This window comes from Selaginella moellendorffii, unplaced genomic scaffold (assembly GCF_000143415.4).
Source record: "Selaginella moellendorffii unplaced genomic scaffold, v1.0 SELMOscaffold_48, whole genome shotgun sequence".
NCBI lineage: Eukaryota > Viridiplantae > Streptophyta > Lycopodiopsida > Selaginellales > Selaginellaceae > Selaginella > Selaginella moellendorffii.
In genome coordinates this window covers 487,312-508,981 of record NW_003314309.1, presented here as the reverse complement: position 1 = coordinate 508,981, position 21,670 = coordinate 487,312, and the positions used below count along the sequence as shown (strand labels likewise).

The window sequence follows — 21,670 nt, the reverse complement described above, 5'->3', positions numbered from 1 at the left end:
GCTCCTCTACGAAGTACAATCGTAGCTATACGTCTCAGAATCCGTCGTGAAATCTTGCACGTCGGTTGTTAGCGAGGGGGGGAATCTAGGCCGTTTGAGAAGTTACACAAGGGCATTCTGTTTTCACCCGTGCCAGCCAGGCTGTTACCCGCAATGTCGTTTTAATCGCTTTTTACCCCGCGCCGACGACCGGTGGTCAACAGCGCTGACGTCATGACCAATTAGAGCTAAGGCTGATTTGGCTGTTTGTTGTTCGGTAAAACATGCCCCCAGATATAGGCAGTCAGACAGCGTCCGGCCTGAAAACTAGCGACGTTTGAAGCACATGCCATTTCTGACAATGCTGACACGTGGTGGCTTTTTGGCCGGTCATCTGGATACGTGGGACAAGTCCGGTGGCGACGCGTGGAAGGATCGCAGCCGTGGGATCCCTGCATTACGCTCCGGAATGGCCACTGTTTTATTCTACAACGGAATGGCCAGCGCTTAGAGCGGAGGGAGGCTTGCGCTTGAATGTTGCTCTCTTTTTCTCTTCCTTTCTCGATAGCGCGATGGATCGGTGACGAGCGCTTGTCCGGTGCGAGTGGCAGTGTGTCCAATGCATCGATTGGTCCCGGGGTTTGTGTGAAGTTCTTGGAAATTTGCGGTGTTTCTCCCTTGTCGAGCTCAGATTCCACTGCCATGGCGTCTCTCCTCCTCGCCGCGGTGAATTTCCGAGGCGCGCGCCTGGTTCTTGGAAAATCCGGCGTCTAGAGACTCAAATCAGCATCGCGCAGCTCCCGCAGTGATCCGATCGGGCAGGGAAGGGCAGGATCACACAGGAATCGGAAGAATCTTCCAGCGCGGCCGGGAAATCCATCGTAATATCGAGCGAGCGGCGCTTTCTTCAAAGGTAGAGCGAGGCGAGGGATCGAAATGGAGACATGTGCCGCGTAAATGCGAGATTTGCAGCAGTCCTTCTCCAATCAATCGCCGTGAAGCCGAAAGATCTCCAAGAAAGAAGGCGAAGAACAGCAGCACAGGGTTTCGAGCAAGAAAGCAAGAACAGTGAAGAAGACGACGAGGAGGGAGGAGATCTTCCTTGTCCTACTATGTTGAATGGAAAGCGAAGATACGACGACGACGACGACGAACTAGTCCGCTCGCTCATCAAATCTTCGCAGCTTAGCAGCCGCCGACTCCCCTTGGCGCGATGCGAGTGAAAGCTCTCCAAGAGGTTTAAAGTCACCCAGATAATTTCCTCCATTTCCTCTCTGCCAGCCATCACCACTGCGATCATCGCTACTTTCTTCTTCTTCTTCTCGGCCGCCGCTGGGATCATTCATTCACGTCTCACGTCTCTGGAACACGGGGTTTCTTCCGGCCAAAGTCTTCTTCTTTAGTTTTCAAGGCACAGGTGGTGGAAGAAGGAAGCTTAGTTAGTAGTAGTAATAGTGGTGACGACGACGATAGAAAAAAAAAAGGAAGGGAGGGAGAAAAAGGAAGCTCTGGGCAGTGTGCTGTGGCTGGGCTGCCCTCAACTTTCTTAGCTGCGCACACAGAGGTCCTGAAAACTACATGTGGTCATCCAGCGGCCTGAGCAGCAGCAAATAATCTTTTATCGTAGCGTTCTTCCAGCACTCCGTCGTCACTGGCAGCGCTGTTCTGCTACTACTGCTACTGCGACTGCTGCCGCTGCTCCTGGTGCTGCTGCTGCTACTGCTGCTACTGGGTTTTGGAAGCGGATGGAATGGAATGGAGGGAAGCTGCTGGTTTGGCTCCTTTCAGTACTCTATGCTAGCTCTGGGCCGCGGCAGCATTTGTTGTTGCTGATAACGAATTGATGGTGGAAGGTGCTTGCAAGCTTTGGCCGCGCTCTCGACACGAAACGAAACACCAAGAATTACGTTGCTCGGTTCCGTCTCCCCGGCCGCGGCTGTGCACGGCGTAGATAGAGTTTTCTCGGACGCTGATGATCGGCCGAGAAGCGAAGACACGGCACGGAACTTGCAGGAGGACGTCCTTGTTGCTGATTGAATGCATGCACGCAGGAGCTGGGAAGCGCGGGTGGATTTGTTGAGACGCATAGAGATCTTGGAACTTTCTTGCTTGAAAGGTAAGCAAAGCTCTCTTCTTTTTTTCTCTTTCGCTTTCTCGCTCGTAATCGGCAATGTAGCTTACTCTTTCTCTTCCTCTCCCATGCAGCTCTCGTGCGTAGCGCTGCGGAGCTCATGGCGAATTCCAATCAGGGAGACGGGAGATTCGTGAACTGGGTACAGTTTCTCAATTCCAGCCTACCACCGAAAAGCCCTTCCGGAGCCGTGGAAGCCGCTGGATTCTCCTCCGGCCGCAGCAGCAATGGCAGCAGTAGTAAAATCCATCACCAGCGAACACCATCGGCAGGCTTCGTCCCGCAGCTCACTCCACAGTCCTGGATCGACGACATGCTCGACTCTCCGGAAGCTTCGGCCAGGAAGATACACCACCGGCGCTCCGCAAGCGACACTGCTGCATTCCTGGACCTCCCCGATCCGAGCTCGAGCAGATCACTCCCCGACGAGTTTAAGCGAGACGACGAGTTCTCCGACAGGAGCTACTTGTCCTCCTCGAGAGCTTCCGACTTCGAGCGGCTCGACGAAGCCGAGCAGATCGTGTCCATGTTTAGCAGCGGCGGAGGCTCGGAGGTATCGCAGAGATCCAGACCGGCAATGCTCATCTGTTCCTCTTCGTCAGGGGGGAATGGAAACCACCACAGTGGCGCCGCCGCGAGGGAGGAGAAGAAGCAAGCTCCGCCGGACGCGACCACCTCTCCCTCCGATAGCAACAGTGGTAACGATATGTCCACTGAAGACGGGCGGCCGGGACCATTGAGCTGCCCCAAAACCGAGCCAGACGAGGTCCAAAGTATGAATGCGAGCGAAGCTCCAAGTAGCATGACTATTGCCACTACAGTGGGTGCCAAGCAACCGACTGCGTCATCACACATCGACCCGAATATGGATCCCAAACGAGCCAAACGGTAGTTTCAAAGTTCCAAGCAGCTGATCATTGGCTTAAATCCTTGCTTGGTGTTTTCTTCCAGAATTCTGGCGAACAGGCAATCGGCTCAGCGGTCCCGCGTACGGAAACTACAGTATATTGCTGAACTTGAAAGGAGTGTGACTGCATTGCAGGCATGTGAACTTCCTGCTTTCCTTTTCTCTTTCCCTCTTCCTTTGCCATCGTAGTTTATATCTCTCTGCGGCTCTGCGGCAGAAGTAGACATGTTTGGACGTACTGCTTGATAGTTAAGTGATCAGTGATTGATAATAGCTTTTAGTCTCCACAGGGCAGGGTGTTGTTTTCTTTGTTTTGTCAAGCTCTGGAGTGTGCTAACCATTTTGTTAATGTCGCCTTGTCTCTGTTTTTCCAGGCGGAGGTATCCGCGCTAACGCCCCAAGTCGCTTTCCTGGATCACCAGAGGATCCTGCTAAACGTGGACAACAACTCGATAAAGCAGCGGATAACATCGCTCATACAAGACAAATGCTTCAAAGATGGTCAGTGAGTTCCTTCTTTTCCGGATTTATAGTCACGAGCTCAAAGCTCTCTTTCCTTTTGCTTTTGATGATCTAGCTCAAAACGAGGCACTCACGAGGGAGCTCCAGCGGCTGAGGCAAATGGTGCTCCAGCAGCAAGACGAGCTGCGATCGCAGCTCCAGCAATTCAACGCGGCTGGGGACAACGACGATCAGCAGCAGCACGAGAGCAAGCCGGACTTGTCGTCCTCGTCGTTCGGTTTGAGAGTAAAGGTACATCCACAGCCCTCGTCCGAGATTCTTGCCACTACTAATTCTACTTCCACCATTTCGACCGCCGCCACTAATTGCTTGCTAGGGGAGATCGAAAACGGCAATGGTCATGACAGTAACTAGCTAGTAATCTCGCTGGCTCTTTTTTTTTTTTGCACATCATGCTAAATTCTTTCATTTTTTACCACCTTTTTCTTTTAATTCGAAAAGGCTAAGTTTTAGGACACAAGGTACAAACAATGGACGAATTTTCGAAGTTTCTGACGCTAGTAGGAGAAGATTCAGAAGAATCCAAGACGACGAAGAACTTTCAGCCATGCCACGACGAGGGGCGCACTAAGAAACTTCGTCCCGCAAGATGTGCTCCACACGCATCCTCTCGACGCGTTTCAAGCTTGTATCTTGTTCGAGCGAGTGGGAATTTATACGTGAAAGAGCAGGGAGTCTACCAAGCATTGAGTGGACATGGGCAGCGAAGTAGTGGTCGTCGCAAGCTTGCCTCCGGTCCTAAACAAGGCCAAGAGGATCTGCGATAGTAAAAGCGAGGTTAGAAAATTGGCACCCAAGCAGTGCGCCTACCTGATTGAGAGAGTGGAGAGGCTACACAAGTACCTGCTGGATATGATCGACTTCGAACCGGGGCTCCTGGAGGACTGCAAGCCGACCATCGCCCAGATTGACAGAGTCATGGACCGCGCACAGTTTTTACTCCACCGCTGCTCCAGCCCCGACTGGCTCTGGCACGCCGTGCTCAAGAAGGAGCACAAGCTCAAGTTCCAAATCATCCTGCAAGAGCTTAGTCAGTGCGTCTACTTTCTAAAGCTCAAGGTCTCGGTGAGTAAAGGTACGTTGAGGCCTGCACCGCATGCTTGGGAGTGGCCGGAGTCGGAGAGGCAGGAGCTCAAGGCAGCAGCGAACATGGACCGGGAAGATCTGAAAAGAGTAGCGGCGAAGTTGGAAGATAAAGAGACCGACGTGAACAAGATCGAGCTCGGGAGGTACCTCTTGGCGGAGGTGGAGAACAAGCGTTCGCAGGAGCTCCCGCTGCCAAAGTACCTGTTTCGCAATCCAGAGAAAGTGATTCAAGGTAAGCTCATTGGAGAAGGATCCTACGCATACGTCTACGAGGCTACATGGCTGGGAAGGACGGTCGCGACCAAAGCTTATGCTGTGCAGGACCCGAGCTCGGAAAGAGAGCTACGAGCTCTGTTTTATCTGAGGCACCCCAACATAGTGAAAATGGTAGGCTATACCCAGCGATCCAAGGAAGGTCCTTACGTTCTCCTCATGGAAAGAATGAAGCGCGACCTCCACAATCTCATCAAGGACATAGTACAGAGCAAACCAGGACCTCCCTTCGAGATGGACGTGGCTGTCGATATCGTTCTCCAGATTGCCAGAGGCATGGAGTTTCTTCACGCAAACGACGTGAGCCACCTTGATCTCAAGACAGCCAACATACTTATCAATCTTCCAAGCAACGAATGCAGCTTTTACACTGCCAAGCTCAGTGACTTTGGACTATCAGAGACGAAACTCAAAAGTGCACAGTCAAAGGTCCCAGTCAGGAGGGGCGGGACAGTAAACTTCATGGCTCCAGAAATATGGAACGAAGAAAAGAATGCAAGCAGGAAAAAGGCAGACGTTTACAGCTTTGGTATGACTTGCTACGAGATCTTCACCGGCAAGGTGCCATTCGAAGGCTGCTCTTACCCGGCAGCCGGATTTTTCCTCCGGGTTAAGGACAACAATCTCAGACCAATTCTACCACCTGGCTTTCCAAGGTGCCTATCTCTGTTTTTGCAGTGTTGCTGGCACGGCAGACCGGAAATCCGGCCAACTTTCAAGAAGATATGCAATTACCTCATAGCGCTCAAAAACGTCCTCACGATTGGAGATCCTCCGGATGCAGTTCCAGATGGCTATTACCTGAACTCACCAATTGGAGATATATTAGACGAGGACAAGCAGCTGAATGCTATGGGCACAAGAGACCATCACGAGGCAATACTTGCCGCGCTGGAAAGCTTACAAAAAGAATCACAAGACAAGCTGCAACGCAACGCCTCAGGTGCCAAGTACAAAAGCAGGCTCAAATCGTACATACGAGACTCAGAGCATCTGGTGCATGAAGTAAGATCACACAAGAACAAATACATAGAGTTGCAATGCAGAGCGGTGACGACAGACGAGGAAGAAGAAAGCTCAAACAGTAACGAGTGTTGGCCGATCAGGAGGCTGAAGGTTGAACGAAAACAAAGGTAAAGGCATTGCCAGCCAGTAAATCATAAAAGCAGAAAATGGACACCGACCTCATTGTCTGGCGACATTTTACTGTTTGAATGCATTCCTGCCAAAGGGATTGTTAGTCTCGGACGTACAATATACATGACGTACCTTTGAGGCAGTAAATGCGCACGGCCTGAACACTACTTGAAAACTAAATGCGTTCCTGGTAGTTATGCAGTCAGCTTGTGGCTTTCTGCACCGCTGTGGAGGATCATAAAATTACGCCTACGCAGCTACAAACACAGCGCAAACTCATTGGAAGTAGAAACAAAGGAGCGAACGTACCTGAAGTACCTCAAGCTGGGTTTGTAGTTCCAATCATTGCCTAAGTAACTGTTTCGAGGGGTTAATTCAGGGCTTTTTACTGCTTCTGAATGTTTAAGCTTCTGTCGCTAGTGCAAAAGGAAGGCAGAAATTTAAAGACACAAGCTGTAAAAATACACGTACCAGAGTGGACAGGAAGCTTAAATTACTTCTTATGGACATAAGTGTGCCTTTCTTACAAGAGAATATATACGCTCAATATATACGAGCTCAACACCACCTCGGTCGTCTCTGCACAAATAAGGTAAACTTAAACCAATCTCAAGCCTCACAGCTGCCGTGATATTACTTACCAGCCACCTAAATTCATTCAGCTGCTCTAAGCAATTGTAGAGTTCTTCCTGGACAGCCTTGAGCGCCTGGAAAAACAAAAAATAGGAGATAATAAGTCCAGTCAAAACACTGGGAAATATCATTCTTACTTTTCTTGCCTCCGCTACTTCTGCTTCAAGTGTCTTAATTCGTTCCGCAGCAGCATCAGGTATCTCTTCCGGAGGCTGTTTACTTTTCGACAGCTCGGTGACTTTCTCTTCTAGCTTGTCCATGCGTTTTTTGAGTTTTGGCGAGATGATTTTGTCCACAAGCTCTGGTGAAGGGACAGCATAAACCACTCTAGCATCCGTAATACTAGGCTCTTGATTTTGCGTCTTGTTGAAACCATAGAGCTCTTCGTTATTGCGCGAGAACGCTCTCCAGATGTAGCTCCACACCCACTGAAAGAAAAAAGAAATGTACGCTACTGCAGCCCAAAAATGTAGAAAGGTCCTTGTTTCGTTCTTTGAGGATAGTTCTGCGTGGCAAACAAAAGAAGGCTTATTAACAGGACAAAATCATCATCAGCAGATACCTGTCTTCGTGATCCGGTTACTCTCCTTCACATAGCCGTTGTCAACCACTTTATCAACCATCGGAACTACATCACCATCCTCCAGTATCGAAAAACTCTCCAACAAATCTGAATTGTCTACAGGCTTGCTAGTCACCTGCGAGAAAACAAATCAAAAAGGAAAAAAGTAAAGAAAATAGGCACGCTACCTCTTCCGACACCGCTTTTAGAACATCGCAAGAGCGTGTTCTTGTGGGGGATGTTAATTCTCCATCTGATCCGGACTCCGCTGTTGAAACATCAAGATCATGACTCTACAACCATTTAAAGTTACTTCAAAACCTTCAGACTATAAAACAAAACGAACCTTTCCCCTAGGCAAATTATTTCGTTTAGGAGAAGTTACAACGTGCCTTACGAACTTCACATGCCCCTCCATTACAGCCTGCAGTTCACAAAAAAGACGTCATCTTCGTCAGCAACATTTGACACACCTTCAGTATGGCAGGATCCTTCCAGGGGCCTTTATCAGAACGAAGACATCCACCATCCCCAGAGCAAGTGCAAGTTCCACCCAAAAAGTCAGGAAGCTGACTGTCGAGATTAACACGAGCGTAAGTTATGCGAGCAAACTGATAAAAGAAAGCTCTTACCTAGCATCAATAACTTCCAGAAGCTTGCTGCGAAATTTGTTTCCGAGTACCTGAAAAAGAGCCCTGATGAAGTGAAACTGCAGTGTCCATTCAGCCTGCTTACAGATATTTTGGTAGCTGTTTTCGGATCTAAAAATCCCCGTATGGTGTTCCACACAAGCTTAAATCCAGGACCAGCATTTATAATAAACATACGATGCAATGTCTGCATAATAAACGCATAAACTCAGGAAGAAAGGCATAGAGTTCAACGAGCAGGCTCACCTCGGGATAGTTATCGCCGTCAATCTTTTGAATATTGATAATAAGGTCCCTTGCAGGCTTGCTGAAGTTTTTTAAGCTCTGGAAAAACGTACAGACAAAGCAGTAAGATTTGAAAAAGTACGTACAGAAGTGCGTCATACCACTCCAGCTACGTCCAAAATTGTTGTTGTGGAGTCGATGTGCCGCTTAGCAGCCGCTGAGCAGGCAGGAAACTTTTTCTTAATGGTCCTCTCGAACTCAAGCACGTGATACTTCAAATATCTTTCAAGCGTTGTGACTTGCATCAGCTTGTTGGGTTCGACCTTCCCGATCCTCTCAATATATACAGGCCTTCCTTCTTTGTCCACTCCATGGTGGCCCTGTGGATAGTATTTCCTCACTTCCTCCAGCTCTTTAAAATGGAAATCCTAGACAGTCCAAAGAAGAAGAAAAAAACATTAAAGAGAACCAGCCGTAAGCGTTTAAATGGATGGCACCAACCTCTTCAATCGTATCGACACCGTTTTCCCTGCGCCATTGCAGCATATCGGCCCACATTTGCTTGGCCTTCTCCAGATCGAACTTCCTGGCTTTCAAAAATCTACACAGGGAGAGATTTTTAACAACACTTGCCGGCGATGCTTGGCTTACCTCAAAAGAGTATAGTAATCATCGTGGTCGGCCGGAAGAAGATTCTCCACTGCCAACGCTGCTCGAAACGCTTCCACCGACGTCTCCTCTTCCGCGTCGCGAATGTCCTCAATCGAGAGGGATTGACTCCTCGCGTCCGGCCGCCTCTTCCCCCTTCTCTTGAGAGAAGATCTAAATTTCTTGGAGGCGATCGCTTTCAAGGCCGCCATTTTGGTCTTCCCTTTCCTCTCGTCCTCGGAATCCTTCTCCAAACTCTCCTCCTGAGCTGCGGCGAGCCGATCTGCACGAAATATCGCCACAGCATCTTGAGCACCAGGAGGGAAGCCACAGCAAAGAAATCTCACCAGCATGCAAGAAGCTCGAGAGCGATCGATCGCCGTGCTCGTCTGCGACACTCTCCATCGCGCCTAAAATTTCCAGCTCTCCCCCAGCGACCGGCAAGACAACACTGGCGCTTTCTTTATTCCTCTCCCCTCTCACCGAAAAACCTAATCTGGGTTGTAGCCCGCCTGACGGCTGTCACTTGAACGGACGGCCAGATCACATCCGACGGCCTCGAGGATGACCGAGGTCGCATCCGACGGCTGGCGTGGCAAGAGGCTAACGGTCCAGCCAACGGCTTTGGTTAATTACAGTTATATTAGACTTTGAAGCTTTTGGTGCGCATGCCTATGAGAAAGAAGCTAGGCGGTCCCCCATTGGCCACCGAGAATCTTTAACTTTTGTTTGATTAATTCGGGATTATCGTTAATCAGACATAGCCTTCTCGTGCTTGAATGGCTAGGAACGGAGATCCATGGAAAAATTCTTTCGCACCATCTAGAAAGGAGTTAAAAATTTTGATACTGTCAATCACACGCTCCCACAATGTTGTCTACGCTGCTTTACATTGTTGGAAGGAACATCACAAAAAAACAAAAAGCTTGATTTTATCAGAGATTTGCCACACCTTTACTTAGTTTGCCTTGATAAATTTAATCACCGGGTCAAACACGTCTTGCCTTGCTCGGGTTCCTACAACAAAATCCGCGTGAGCGTAGTTTGGAAGAAATAGTGTTTGCTGCGTGCAAACGAGGCGCTTGGCCAGTTCCTGGACGCCCTGTGGCGTAGACAATGTGTCCTTGCCTCCATACACGAGGAAAACTGGAAAGCTCTTGGGAATGTTGGCTGGCTCGTACGTCGGAGGAACCACTTGCGAGTAGGCGCGCATGTTCCCGAGACTGCTACCATAGTCGAACTTTGCAAACAAACCGGTTCTCACCACTGCCAAGAAAGAAAAAAAGAAAAAAAAAAATCAATAGCGTCGAGATTGCATCGGAAAAACAAAGAGCTTACTTTGAGCGAGGTGAACTAAGTTTTTCGTGGACGACCCTTGAGGCTCAAACTGGCGGTAGTAAGAAGTGAGGCTCGCGTTGAAGCAGCAATTCCGGCCTGTCCAGAAAGCGAAAACATGTAAGCTTTTTATGAAGTTGCAAGAATTACCCGTCACGAGGACCAGCAAGTCTGCGCATCGGGGGTCCAGCGAGCATAAATTCCTGAGAAGGTACGCACCAATTCCACTGAAAGCAAGCAAAACTTAAAGAACAAACAAAGAAAAGGAAACCATCAATTCTTGTTTACCTTTCAAGAGTGAATTGTGACAGGCCTACGTCGTCGTAGATCTGTAAATCACAGCAGCATTGAGTAGTGAGTGACCTGTGACCGCGATTTCTCGATCGAGCGAGAAAAAAAGAAGAAACGAAAGAAACGAGAGAAAAAAAATCTCACCTGGTCCATGTAGAGTAGAGCAGCGAGCCTGGAAAGCGTGGAAGTCATGCCTTTGAGGTAGGCAATGGGACTGAGTAACACCGCCGCCCTGACGACATTCATTAGCTTGGACTCCGAGAAAGCTGCCAGAGCAATCAACGTTCCCTGAGAAATCACCACCAGCTCTTATCTCTCGAGAGCACCACAGCACTATTCTACCTGAGAATGGCCGACATAGTAAAGCTCCGAGCCAGTGTTTTCATGAACCAAGTTGAGCATGGCTGGGAGATCGTACTGCGCATGCCCGTCCCAAGTCCAGTCCCAGTACGCCTAGCAGAAAAGAGCAAAGAAAAATCGAGTCACAAAGTTCATTCTTGACTCCAAGCACAAAATCATCGGGAACAAGCAATCGCAAAGAAAAGCCGACTCTTCGAAAGAAATCTCAAGAACAATATCATGAATCGCAAAGAAAACACAAGAACAACACCTGGAATTGCAAAGAAAACGCAAGAACAATACCATGAATCGCAAGAAACACAGATCTCCATCACGGAATCGACAGATTCCGGGCATTACCTTGTCGCCGGAGGAGTACGAGACATGCTGGCGACTCCAATGCGTGCCGCGGAGATTCCCGATCCACACATCGAAGCCTTCGTCCGCGAGAACAAACCCTAAAGAATTGCGCGGGGGATAAAACACCCAATCGTCTCCTCCCTGCTCCACAGTCACACACTCTTTTTTATACTTTTACTTTTCACACATACCTGAAGAACACCGTGCTGGAGAAACACTGGCTTTGGCGATGGCGAGGAAACTCCCGCCACACCGTGTGGTATTCTATGAACTCGCAGAATGTAGCCATCTGGAGTTGTCACCTAAGAAATAGAGAGGTTTTCTTTCTTTTTGTTCTCGCAAGTTCTTTCTCTACCAGATTTTCATATCGCTTACTTTGAACTCCTGGCAAGGATAGCCATGAACCAGGACCAGCGTGGAGCAAAAGCTGTCTTCGGCAAATCTTAAGATTTGCTTCCCATGATTTGGGAATGAAGAAGAAGGTGCTGCTGCTGATGCTGCTACTGCTAGACATGCTGCAAGGAGCAATGGAAGAACCATTTTCATCTTTGGCTTTGCTTTTGGGTCTGTTCAGCAGCAATCGCACTAAAAAGGCAGCGCCCACATTTGAGTGGAGTGGAGATCTTTTCTTTTCACACAGCTTGGAGCACTATGCCTACATCTCTCAACAATCACTCACGCGCTAGTGGTAGCTTTCCTAAATGGCTTCTTGAATACATGATACATCTCATGCTTGGTGTTGATTTTCAGGGAATCTTCTATCCCATACAGACAGTATTTACCTTTTTACATATATTTTTACATGTCTGTTGCTTACAAATCATACATTCATCCAAAATTGATATAACTGATTGCATGGCAGGCAGCAGCAGCCCCTTGGGCACATCATTCTCTGCAGTGATTGCCTTGCAGCACAAATTACTAATTGGAGCAGTCAAGTGTTGTTATATTAAATGCTTGTGGAGCCAGGGCCCCAGGCATGAACGACTCCTGGTGGGATCAGATGGAAGAATTATCTATCTATCTTCTTATCTACATGTTGTTTTGATAATGCCCAACTAGAAGCATGAGACTGATGGATGCAAAAATGCAAGTTGGATTATCATTTTCGCATAGGTGGCATCCTCATTGTCGTTGTGCTCCCGCTCACTGGCCCTGCCTACCCGTCTTTTTTTCCTCGGCCGTTCAAGGTCTCTGCCTCCATTGCATGTGTGACATGTATTTGCCATCGCAGCTCTATGCGTTTCAGGTAATTGGCAGGGGATGAGGTTGTCTCCTTGTTTGCAAGGATTATGTATGTTTTGGCATCCCAGTTGATGTCTGGGGAGCAGAATTTGGCATAGGCAGGGCAAGCCTTGAGTGTGTGCCTGACCGTCTCTGTGTCTTCTGTGCAGACCAGGCAGATCTGGAGATGTCGTGGAGGTTTTCCCTGTCTGCGGCATCTGGGTTCGATCAGGCTGTGGTTTCCTGTGCAGTACCAGGCGATGGTGTGTCTGCTCCATGTTGAAAGTTTGTTGTAGATGTTCAGTCTGAACATTTCATCTGGGTTTATCTCCTGGCAATAAAGGTGATATTTTGTCCAGTGTTCTTTGGCATGTATCCATGTGTGCATTGCTTTGTTCAACCATTGTTCAAGATCCTCTTTAAGTGCATTGAAAATGTTGTTGAGATCCATGCCAAACTTGTGCGTCCACGTCTCTATGTCGTGCCACCATCCTTGTCCATGTTCCCATGCCAGCAGATGAGAGTCAAGAATTGCTTGATCCACAAGTTTGCCATATGGTATGGGGAGTGCTGTTTTGGTGGAGATGCTGAGTTCGTTTGAAATGAAGGTCATTGCGATAGTTTCTAGGTTTCCCCACTGCTTTTTAGAGAGTTCAAGTCCCCACATTTCTGACCCATAGAGTGCAACTGTGGTTATTTTCGTGAGAAAATATATCTCCTTCGCCTCCCAACTTGTTACTCATGCTTTTCTACAGTCTGATTGCATTGCATAATAGGCGTGCTAGCCTCCTAGCCCGGACCCCTTCGACTTGGCTTGGTGTGGTGGATTATGTGCCCCAAATATTTGTACTCGTCAGCGATCTGTTTCCCTTCGTACCCACCATTATTCCTCGTCTTCCACTTCCATTTTCAGTGCTTCCACTGCTACCACTCAGCATAATGGATCTACACTCAGGGGCTTGCAAAAGGATGTTTGACGAGGACATCTTCGTGAGGAACACACTGATCGGGTTGTAGCTCGATCCTCCTACTCCAAACTGGAAAGATTGATGCATTCGATTGAGCTCGTGGCACTGGATGAGCGTGAGGACCAGAATTTGCTCTCCTTACAATATCAAAGTGAACTATGATCTAGAGGGGTATCTTACTCCATAATCTTGCTTTGAGTCAAAGCTTTTTACTTGGAAGGGAGTTGTTTATATTAAAACACAATATGTCTCTCATGGGATGGTGGCTTGATGTCAATGATGACAAAAAGTATGTGAATGAAGAATGATATATGTCATGTTCCAATGAGCAGATGTGACATGTGGCACTTATGTTCATGAAGATCCACTCCCAAACTCATATGACATGGAAATGTAATATGGCAGTTCCAATGAGCTACACTATGAATTTTCTAGAAATCCAAACAAGAACAAGCAATTTAGAACTTAAAGATTACTGGCAATTCAGAGGTAGATGGACTCCCACTTACTCTCAAGTCTCTAGTGGTGCCTTTTTCTTGTGCTATTGTGTCTTTGATTTTGGTCCCCCCAATCTAGGGTTTTATCCCACAACACCACTAAAACCTGAAAGGCAGACCACTGAGTCCTATTGACCTCTAAAACTTTCTCACCACATGACCATACCCTTAATTACTATATAAGAGGATTGCTCCTTTTCCTTTTCATAGTTTAGGGCTTTGGGATGACATTTCAAAACACTGGACTCCCCCTAAGTGACTAGAGTGGGGTTCCAATAAGCCACATCAACCCACACTTGGATTAGGAGTATTGACCATTTGATCTTCTAAAAGAGTTATAGTTAGCTTTTTAACACTTTATTAAGTTATTTCACTTATCCATTATTCACTCTAACTTTAGACTCTTTAGTAGTTATATCATCACCCACCACTTTAGTATAACTTTCCTTGGTCACACTAGCCTCTCCTGGCTAAATTGATTCCACTGAAGTCAAACCCCCACACTCTCCCTACTATACTTTTGCATCCCCCCCCCCCCTCCCCCCCTGGGGGGACGATTGCTTTAGGCTTTCACCCTTTGACTTGTATTAGTATTTAGATTCGGACTTAGACTTGGACTCAATTTTGGATTTAGTCTCGGCCTCGGCCTCGATCTTGGACTCGATCTCAGTCTCCATCTCAAACTCAACTTTGGGCTCCATTTTAGACTCCTTCTTAGACTCTATCTTGGATTTCTTCTTGGACTCCATCTCAAAGTTCCTCTTAATCTTGGACTTTTTTTAGATTCTATCTTAGACTCTTTCCCGGACTCCATCTTAGATTCGGTCCTAACACTTCCATGTGTCACAACATTTGCCATGTGTCAGTCTTTCTTGTGACCCTTTCTAGAAACTCATTCATCGATCGCTTCATATTCATTCATCAAGCATTTCATTTATAGTTTCACTCACACTCTTGACTTTCCAAGTCAAAGCTTTTGGTCCAAACATGTTATACTCGTTAGACTTCCACTTCGACCACTACTATATGACACATTTTTGGCGCCACTTTGGGGCTTAAGGATTTGTGTCTTATGCTCAACTTTGTTATTTGGATTTCTTTCAATGATTTCCATAGCCCAAAATTAGCCACTAGTCTTTTGCTCCTATCATTTGATTGTTGTATCAGCAACTTAGGATCACTACTTCCATCCTCAAAATATACTTTTGGTCTTATGGTAAAGGCTCTACTTCACTAAGTCCAGGGGGTGTTCACTACTCTAAGCTCTATCCATGGTTCAACCTTGCAACCCACCCATGGGTCTTTCCTTGAAGACTATTTTCTTGAACTTACAATATTATTGTATTGTCACAGTTCATTTCCCTTAGGTGTCCTTCCCACTTTGTCACTTTGACAAGATCATTTAGTGATATAACCTTGATACATTAATAGTTTTGCCAATAGGTACTAAGTCTTCCTGACCTTTAACTTGTTAATTATGACCGTAGAGGCATCCCCCACACTTGGCGGCGTGCCTAAGCTAGCCCTTCTGGCCAAGGGTCTATAGCAATTGAGACTGAGTGTCCCTATCTCATTCACCATATCCTTAATGCCACTTGCACTAAAGTGTTCAAGTTAAATATGTTAAGCTTTCACACTAAGCAATTTAACCATGCATCATGACTCCGGGGCATCCCCCACTTGGTAATGTGCCCAAGCCAGTTTCTTCACTAAGAGTCTATGAGCATTGAAAAATGAGTATCCTCATATTCTAACCCACCACCATGCTCTAGTGAGTTAGGATTCGAACCCAAACACTAAAGGGTTGGGACTCGAACCTAACCTTTGTATATGCATTTATGGACAGTATTACCTAAAATGCCTGGTGTGACTCCCCACACTAGTGCACCAATTTATATTTAAAGCGCACTATAGAACACAGCTTAGGAATCTAATTCCTTCGCACTGCCAAGTCCTCTTACTTGATAAATCGTGATCATGTATAGACTCCTCCATGCTTAGCCCCATAAGCCACCCCTTTTTGGAGTCAACACCTTCAACTAGGGTCTTTGTTCTACCAATTTGCCAATCTCACTTAACAAGTCACTCGATTAGTATAATATGGTTTCATACATAAGTGTGAAAGTTTTTAACCATCGACTTTCATTTAAAACCATCTCCTTAAACACTTAGGGATTATTTCCCCAACCTTGATAGCCTCGCTCATAGCAAGCTTCAAAACCACGTTTTTGCTATACCACTTTGATTTCACGCGTTCTATGAACCATTTACACTTGTCTTTTTAGGTACTAATTTACCTAAAATTGTCTTTGGGAACTTTGAAAGGACTCTGTCCCTTAGTTTAGTAAGGCCTTTTCTTTCGCAAGTTTTTTAATTGCTATATGGTTTAATATGGATAATTCCATACTTTAAACTCTCTATAACATCACGATTGCTAATAGTAACATGTTTGAGCACACACTTGATTCTCCACTCCCAACTTACATAACCACCTTTGGTTATATTTTTTGATTTTTATGGTTCCATTCTATCCCTTTACTACTTACTTTTTGGCCTTACGCCTTCCCTTTAGTTATTCTACTCCCATTTAAGAGGGTAGTTTTGTACTTTCTACTATGCCTTACTCATCGTGTAATCCTACACATAAGGATTAATGTCATTATATATGAGCTTCTTTATGCCTATTGCTAGCCATACCAAAATCCCTTTTTGGCTTTGTCCAATTTGAATAGATGGACTTTTCCTATCTCTGCAATTTTGAACGTTAGATAGCACCTTCTATCCATTATTTGCTAAAGATTTAGTCTCTTGAGCCTTATCTAATGCCCTCATGATTCTAAACACCACTCTCTAGTGTTTTAGAGTGTTTTGGTATCCTAATGATGACCTTATTTGACAATGAGCATTTTCTTTTATAACATTGACTTATATAAGCAATTTATTTCCTAGAGGGGTATAGCTAACCTCTTTATCCCAATAATAAATCTTGGATAGTTAACTTGTATCAATTAAATCAATTATTTTGCACATTTTGCTTAGTTACCTTGTAGTTGTCAAGTTTTACAACTCATTCATGATGCTTCTACACCTCCATCATTATTTGGGTCACCACACTTTAATTGCATGCCTTTCAATTTAGGTTATCACATTCCCATTTCTATTGGGATTTCTTTGGCAAGGGGTTCTCATGAACTTGTCAACTTGACCTTAAGGCATCACACTTTGGCACATTTAGTGTCTTCACACCATTGGCTTCACAAGCTTATCTTTATGACACTTTCCACTTGTGTTTAAGTTTTTGCCAAGATTGTTTCTCATGCTAACTATCGGTTAGCACTACACCATAGTATTTGCCCACAACTCTAAACCTAAGTTACTTTCTTCTGGGAACACCTTTCCTACGACTTTAGTATGGTGCCTTTGCCATCAATAAAATACATATTGTTCCCATACTTGAATTTTATGATCCTCCCCATCCCATGGATGGCCCAATCTTTGAGAAATGGGATTGTGATGCAAGTGGTGTTGGACCATTAGAGTGATAAAGGTGAATAGGCATGGCCTTAGCATAATGAGCTGATATGTCAATAATACCTTTGGGTGTTAATCATGGGATCAAACACAAAAAGCACTTGGACCAAGTGCAAATGTTAAGTGGTATGGATGTCATTCTTAAGGCTAGCGAGCCCTAAGTCTGGAATAAGATTTATGGAGTTTGTGAGTGAGACTCCTCCAAGTGGTTGGAGGTGTAGTTAAGTGACTAAAGTAAAATGGAAAATTTAGTCCCTTATAATTTGGTATTAGAGTTTTTCCTTAGTCTAACTCTTATTGGTGGTCAAGTATATCACCACTTGTTTTGGCATTGGAAAGTCTCAGGAATGGCCTATCCTCGAGGAGTAGCATGTTGAAGGGGCATGACTCTCCACCTTAGTTTATAAGTGAACATATTGGCAATATGGTAGATAGAAAGGGGCTAATTTGGTAATGACTTTGGGATCTTGAGAACAGTATAAAATTTTCCTTAGAGAGTTGAAGATGTGATCCAAATGAGCGTTTGACTTAGTAAACTAACTAATGTAGCGATGGTAAACAACTCTAGGTTGGATCATGAAAAATATAAAGACTCCAAAATAATAAAGGAGTCACAAGATTATTTTCATATAGTTGAGGCTAGGGCTCATAAATTTGAGACCAGAATTAATGACCATGGGAGGTCAAATACGGATAAGGACACAAGTCCTTGAAATGGTAGTCAGGGCTACCTTTTATACATGATGGAACAAACCTAAGGAATTTGGAGTGTATTTAAAAGATGAGTTAATATTCTTATCATATGGATGGATAGTTCTAAGGGGCAAAGGTAACCCACAAAGAACGGAAAATAATCAAATATCGAAGTAACACTTGTAAAAATGGTCTTTATGAATAGGACATGAATACAAAAAGATGTATTGTAGTGAACTGATACCTCAAAAATAGCCAAGAGGTTAAAACATTATGAGTTGTTAAATTAAGAAAGTCCAAAAAGCTGGATGACTTGAGTGGAGTCAAAGAATGGTCCTAAAGGATTGGTAGAAGCATTTGGACTGAGGTGTGTTATACCCTTTATGAGTGATCATCCCAAATGCACTCCTTAACATCCTTAGAATGCCCACAAATATGAGGAATAGCCTTCCCCAATATCCCTTTTTCAGTCCCCACCAAATCCTTTTCTATCTATAGCCATGTTCACCAACACTTCCACTTGGTTAAGGCCTATAGGCCTGACCACTAAGTCCCATTGTCCTTTAGGACTTCCTCACCATGTGACCGTATCCTTGGTCACTACACCAAATGATTGCTCTTCTTTCTTTCCATGGTCTGAGACTTTGGGACAACATTTTGGAACAATGTGGCCCTATGTAAGCTTCATAGGTATTCTCCTCACCTTCCGCCTTTGGGTGCTCTAACCATGGGGTTAAAGCAAGGTTATGTTGAGCCACACTAAGTATCCAAGTAGGTAGTGCCACCCATGCTTGGATTAAGAGCATCGACCATTTGATCTCTTGGGGGAATTAGAGCCAGCTCTTGAACAGTTGACCAAGCTACCCCATTTATCAGTCCGTATTCACTCTAGCCTTGGACTCCTCAATGGATATATCATCACCCAACATGTGTGCATAACTTTCCTGAGTCACACTAGCCTTTCCTGACCAAACTAGCTCCACTAGAGTCCAACCCCCACACTCTCTGTACTATACTTTTGGAACCCCTTGCATCTTTAGGTCGAAGTTGAATCTTTTTATCCACTTCCTCATATCATGCCACCATCCTTTATGAGTTTCTTGATCAAAGAGCTTTTGAATCATGGATTGCCATCTACCAACTTACTTAGATAGGAGAATTTGCTTTTTTGAACATATATGATGCATCTTTAATGGTAACAAACTGGACTCCATGACCATGATTGCATATGTTGTCTTGAAGGAGACCCCAAATTCTATTAGGATGAACTTTTGTTTCAGCCCTTCAAGCTTTTGCCATTCTTTTGTGCTAAGTTTAGGTCTCTACATCTCCACACCATACAACATGACTATGGTGACTTTCTATGTCCTTCAACATCTCTAATACCATAATATAATTTGTGATTGCATTATATGTGAATGAAGAATGATACATATCATGCTTGAGCAAACATGGCTCTAGGGTGATATGGGACCTATATGGTATGCCTCATGTCATATAAGGATCATATCCTCCAACAATTAAGAGTTGGACAACTCACCTTTAGTCTAGATCTAGAGGCAAATACCAAAGTTCTCCTTGACAACTACAGGGTGGATACCCTAGGCTATCAAATTGCTATCAAAATGAACAGAACAGTAAATGCTGTGAAATATGAGATCTACCTCCCAACTATGAATCTAACAAGATTCACATGCTCCTCCATAAGTGAGACACACATTAACATTGTATAGGTATAAAAACCAGTGTTCCATATAACTGTGGCCTTCAATCAATTCTAGGTAGAGATATCTCTATTAAAACCAAGGGTTACAATTGGCTATCTATTTAAGCAAAATAGGTGAATAGCAATACCTGATCATCAAAAGGCCCAATAAATAGCCTATCATGGTGAGCAAAGCTATAGTGGTCCTCTTAGTGTGAGGAGAGAGAGAAATGAGGTTCACTATGAAGTTACAAAACTATCATTTAATGTTCTTATAATTTATTAAGTAAAAAGAATCTAGAATATATTAAATAAGATATTTTACATAATAAATATCATTTTCAGTATATGCCACCAGTCTTAAGCATGCTTATACATAAGATTGGGTTGACTAGACTTAATCCAGTTGATTGAAAGGTTTCTATGCTATATTATTATTATTAATGTACTTACTACAAATATACTCATAAGTTAATTATTATTTAATGTAAACATGATTTATTATTCAAACTAATATACTACTGGAAAAAAATTATTTTTATATGTACATGATTAAAATAAAATTCAATATATATTTATAATATGATACTCAAAGCAATATTATGTACACCAATGTAATTCTTATTTTCAATATAATTCTCTACGTAAAAAATTGAATAGCGGTAATTTGTAAATCCTCCTCCAGTAATACAATGAGCTTGGATAATAACACCTAATTGAGATATACCAATCGTAGCTTCATAACAGCTCACAAGTCCATTAATGCCTTTCTTTAAATGCCCATTAAATTGCCCAATATAAAAATTAAGATTAAGTCTAGAAGTAATAATTCTATTATTTTCATTTGTACATGATGCCTGCAAAAAGAAGCTCGATACAATAGAAATGGAAGTACATGAAAGATGGAAACTATACAACATAAAAAAATTATAATTAAAAACAAGATACAAAATTTAAATTAAAATACCTGCCACATATACGAGGAGGATTAGCACCAGCCCAATTAGCTGAGTAATCATCTATCTCAAAATTATATGCACCATCATGAAATATGTACCACTTTTGATCTTTCAAACTTAATAAATTAAATTTAAAAACTTGAAAACGTATTAATCTTCTATCCCATTGTCCATCACACCAATACTCTGTTGTAGGAGTTGGAAAAATATATTTTTGAAAATTATATCCATCAGTAAAAATTCCATCATAGATTATATCATTTCTTGATTTACAAATTAAATGAATATCTTCCCCCATGTAGCTTGTAATAGATATCAATACTCTTGGAAATCCATTCACAATATAATTTGTTAAGAAAATTATAAAGAAAAACATAAGTAAGAAAAGTTTATTAGACATGAATTAATATAATATGTAAAAATAAAAAATAGTATATAATAAAATATATAATTAAATTTTCTTAAATTTCTTTTAAATAAGAAATTTAATTTAATTTAATTTATTTATCTATATAGTTCCAAACTAAATATTAAAAAATATTTTGATGAATAATAAACTGAATAACTTAGATTGTATCTATCCATATAGTTGTAATTTTTGCTTTTTAAAATATATTCTAAGATATATATTCTATTATAATTTGTAAATAATTAAAAAAATAAAATTAATTTAATTACTGTCATGAGTGCATGGAATATAGAAATGAAATAAAAAATATGCATGTTCAATTAGCCCCAAAACCTTAGCTTATATATAGAAGCGAATGGTTTGAATTGAAATACATCTTATAATTATTAAAATCCTACAATACTATTGTGAGTGCTTGGAATATGGAAAGAGAATACAGAAAATGTGCATATCAATTAGCCCAAAAACCCTAGCTTATATACAAGAGCAAGTGGTCTAGATTGAAATCAATCCGACAGCTACCAAAATCCCACTACGCTAATATTAGTATACGGCTACATAGCCGTACACTTGGCCCTCATATCATCCCCTCCTCTCGGAATAATG

The 21,670-nt window shown here is 43.7% G+C and overlaps 4 protein-coding genes across 9 annotated transcripts; 2 read left to right on the top strand and 2 right to left on the bottom strand.

Annotated features, from left to right (window-relative positions):
• The first annotated feature begins 484 nt into the window (after window positions 1-484).
• On the top strand, window positions 485-3,957 carry LOC9647241 (basic leucine zipper 34). Of its 2 annotated transcripts, XM_024686351.1 has the most exons (6): window positions 485-2,095; window positions 2,185-2,998; window positions 3,062-3,152; window positions 3,392-3,518; window positions 3,595-3,770; window positions 3,856-3,957. In XM_024686351.1, exons 1-6 carry the CDS (start codon window positions 2,017-2,019, stop codon window positions 3,895-3,897), a joined length of 1,329 nt encoding a protein of 442 aa, XP_024542119.1. In that variant the 5' UTR covers window positions 485-2,016; the 3' UTR covers window positions 3,898-3,957. The 2 variants fall into 2 exon arrangements, with proteins under 2 accessions (XP_024542119.1, XP_024542118.1); XM_024686350.1 differs by having other exon boundaries at window positions 3,595-3,957.
• On the bottom strand, window positions 3,936-9,232 carry LOC9647240 (phosphatidylinositol/phosphatidylcholine transfer protein SFH8). 4 transcript variants are annotated; one of them, XR_002993726.1, is made up of 22 exons: window positions 9,101-9,232; window positions 8,757-9,036; window positions 8,607-8,706; window positions 8,267-8,533; window positions 8,127-8,204; window positions 7,966-8,067; window positions 7,863-7,912; window positions 7,704-7,803; window positions 7,577-7,654; window positions 7,419-7,523; window positions 7,231-7,366; window positions 6,806-7,173; window positions 6,677-6,742; window positions 6,507-6,614; window positions 6,345-6,451; window positions 6,168-6,292; window positions 6,083-6,120; window positions 5,634-5,699; window positions 4,773-4,826; window positions 4,619-4,703; window positions 4,383-4,556; window positions 3,936-4,297 (listed from the first exon to the last, which is right to left on the bottom strand). XR_002993726.1 is itself a non-coding variant. In XM_002981245.2 (14 exons), exons 1-14 carry the CDS (start codon window positions 9,156-9,158, stop codon window positions 6,594-6,596), a joined length of 1,809 nt encoding a protein of 602 aa, XP_002981291.2. In that variant the 5' UTR covers window positions 9,159-9,232; the 3' UTR covers window positions 6,504-6,593. The 4 variants fall into 4 exon arrangements, 1 of the variants encoding a protein (XP_002981291.2); XR_002993728.1 differs by having other exon boundaries at window positions 6,354-6,451; XR_002993727.1 differs by having other exon boundaries at window positions 6,345-6,445.
• Window positions 4,214-6,177, top strand: LOC112350352 (light-sensor Protein kinase-like). Its single transcript, XM_024686344.1, has one exon. The coding sequence runs from the start codon at window positions 4,236-4,238 to the stop codon at window positions 6,033-6,035; it is 1,800 nt and encodes a 599-aa protein (XP_024542112.1). The 5' UTR covers window positions 4,214-4,235; the 3' UTR covers window positions 6,036-6,177.
• Window positions 9,233-9,662: 430 nt separating the features above from the next.
• Window positions 9,663-11,912, bottom strand: LOC9647239 (triacylglycerol lipase 2). Of its 2 annotated transcripts, XM_024686354.1 has the most exons (9): window positions 11,454-11,911; window positions 11,270-11,380; window positions 11,079-11,219; window positions 10,722-10,832; window positions 10,524-10,667; window positions 10,377-10,417; window positions 10,239-10,315; window positions 10,092-10,187; window positions 9,663-10,019 (listed from the first exon to the last, which is right to left on the bottom strand). In XM_024686354.1, exons 1-9 carry the CDS (start codon window positions 11,622-11,624, stop codon window positions 9,712-9,714), a joined length of 1,200 nt encoding a protein of 399 aa, XP_024542122.1. In that variant the 5' UTR covers window positions 11,625-11,911; the 3' UTR covers window positions 9,663-9,711. The 2 variants fall into 2 exon arrangements, with proteins under 2 accessions (XP_024542122.1, XP_024542121.1); XM_024686353.1 differs by having other exon boundaries at window positions 10,092-10,315; window positions 11,454-11,912.
• Between the last annotated feature and the right edge of the window lie 9,758 nt (window positions 11,913-21,670).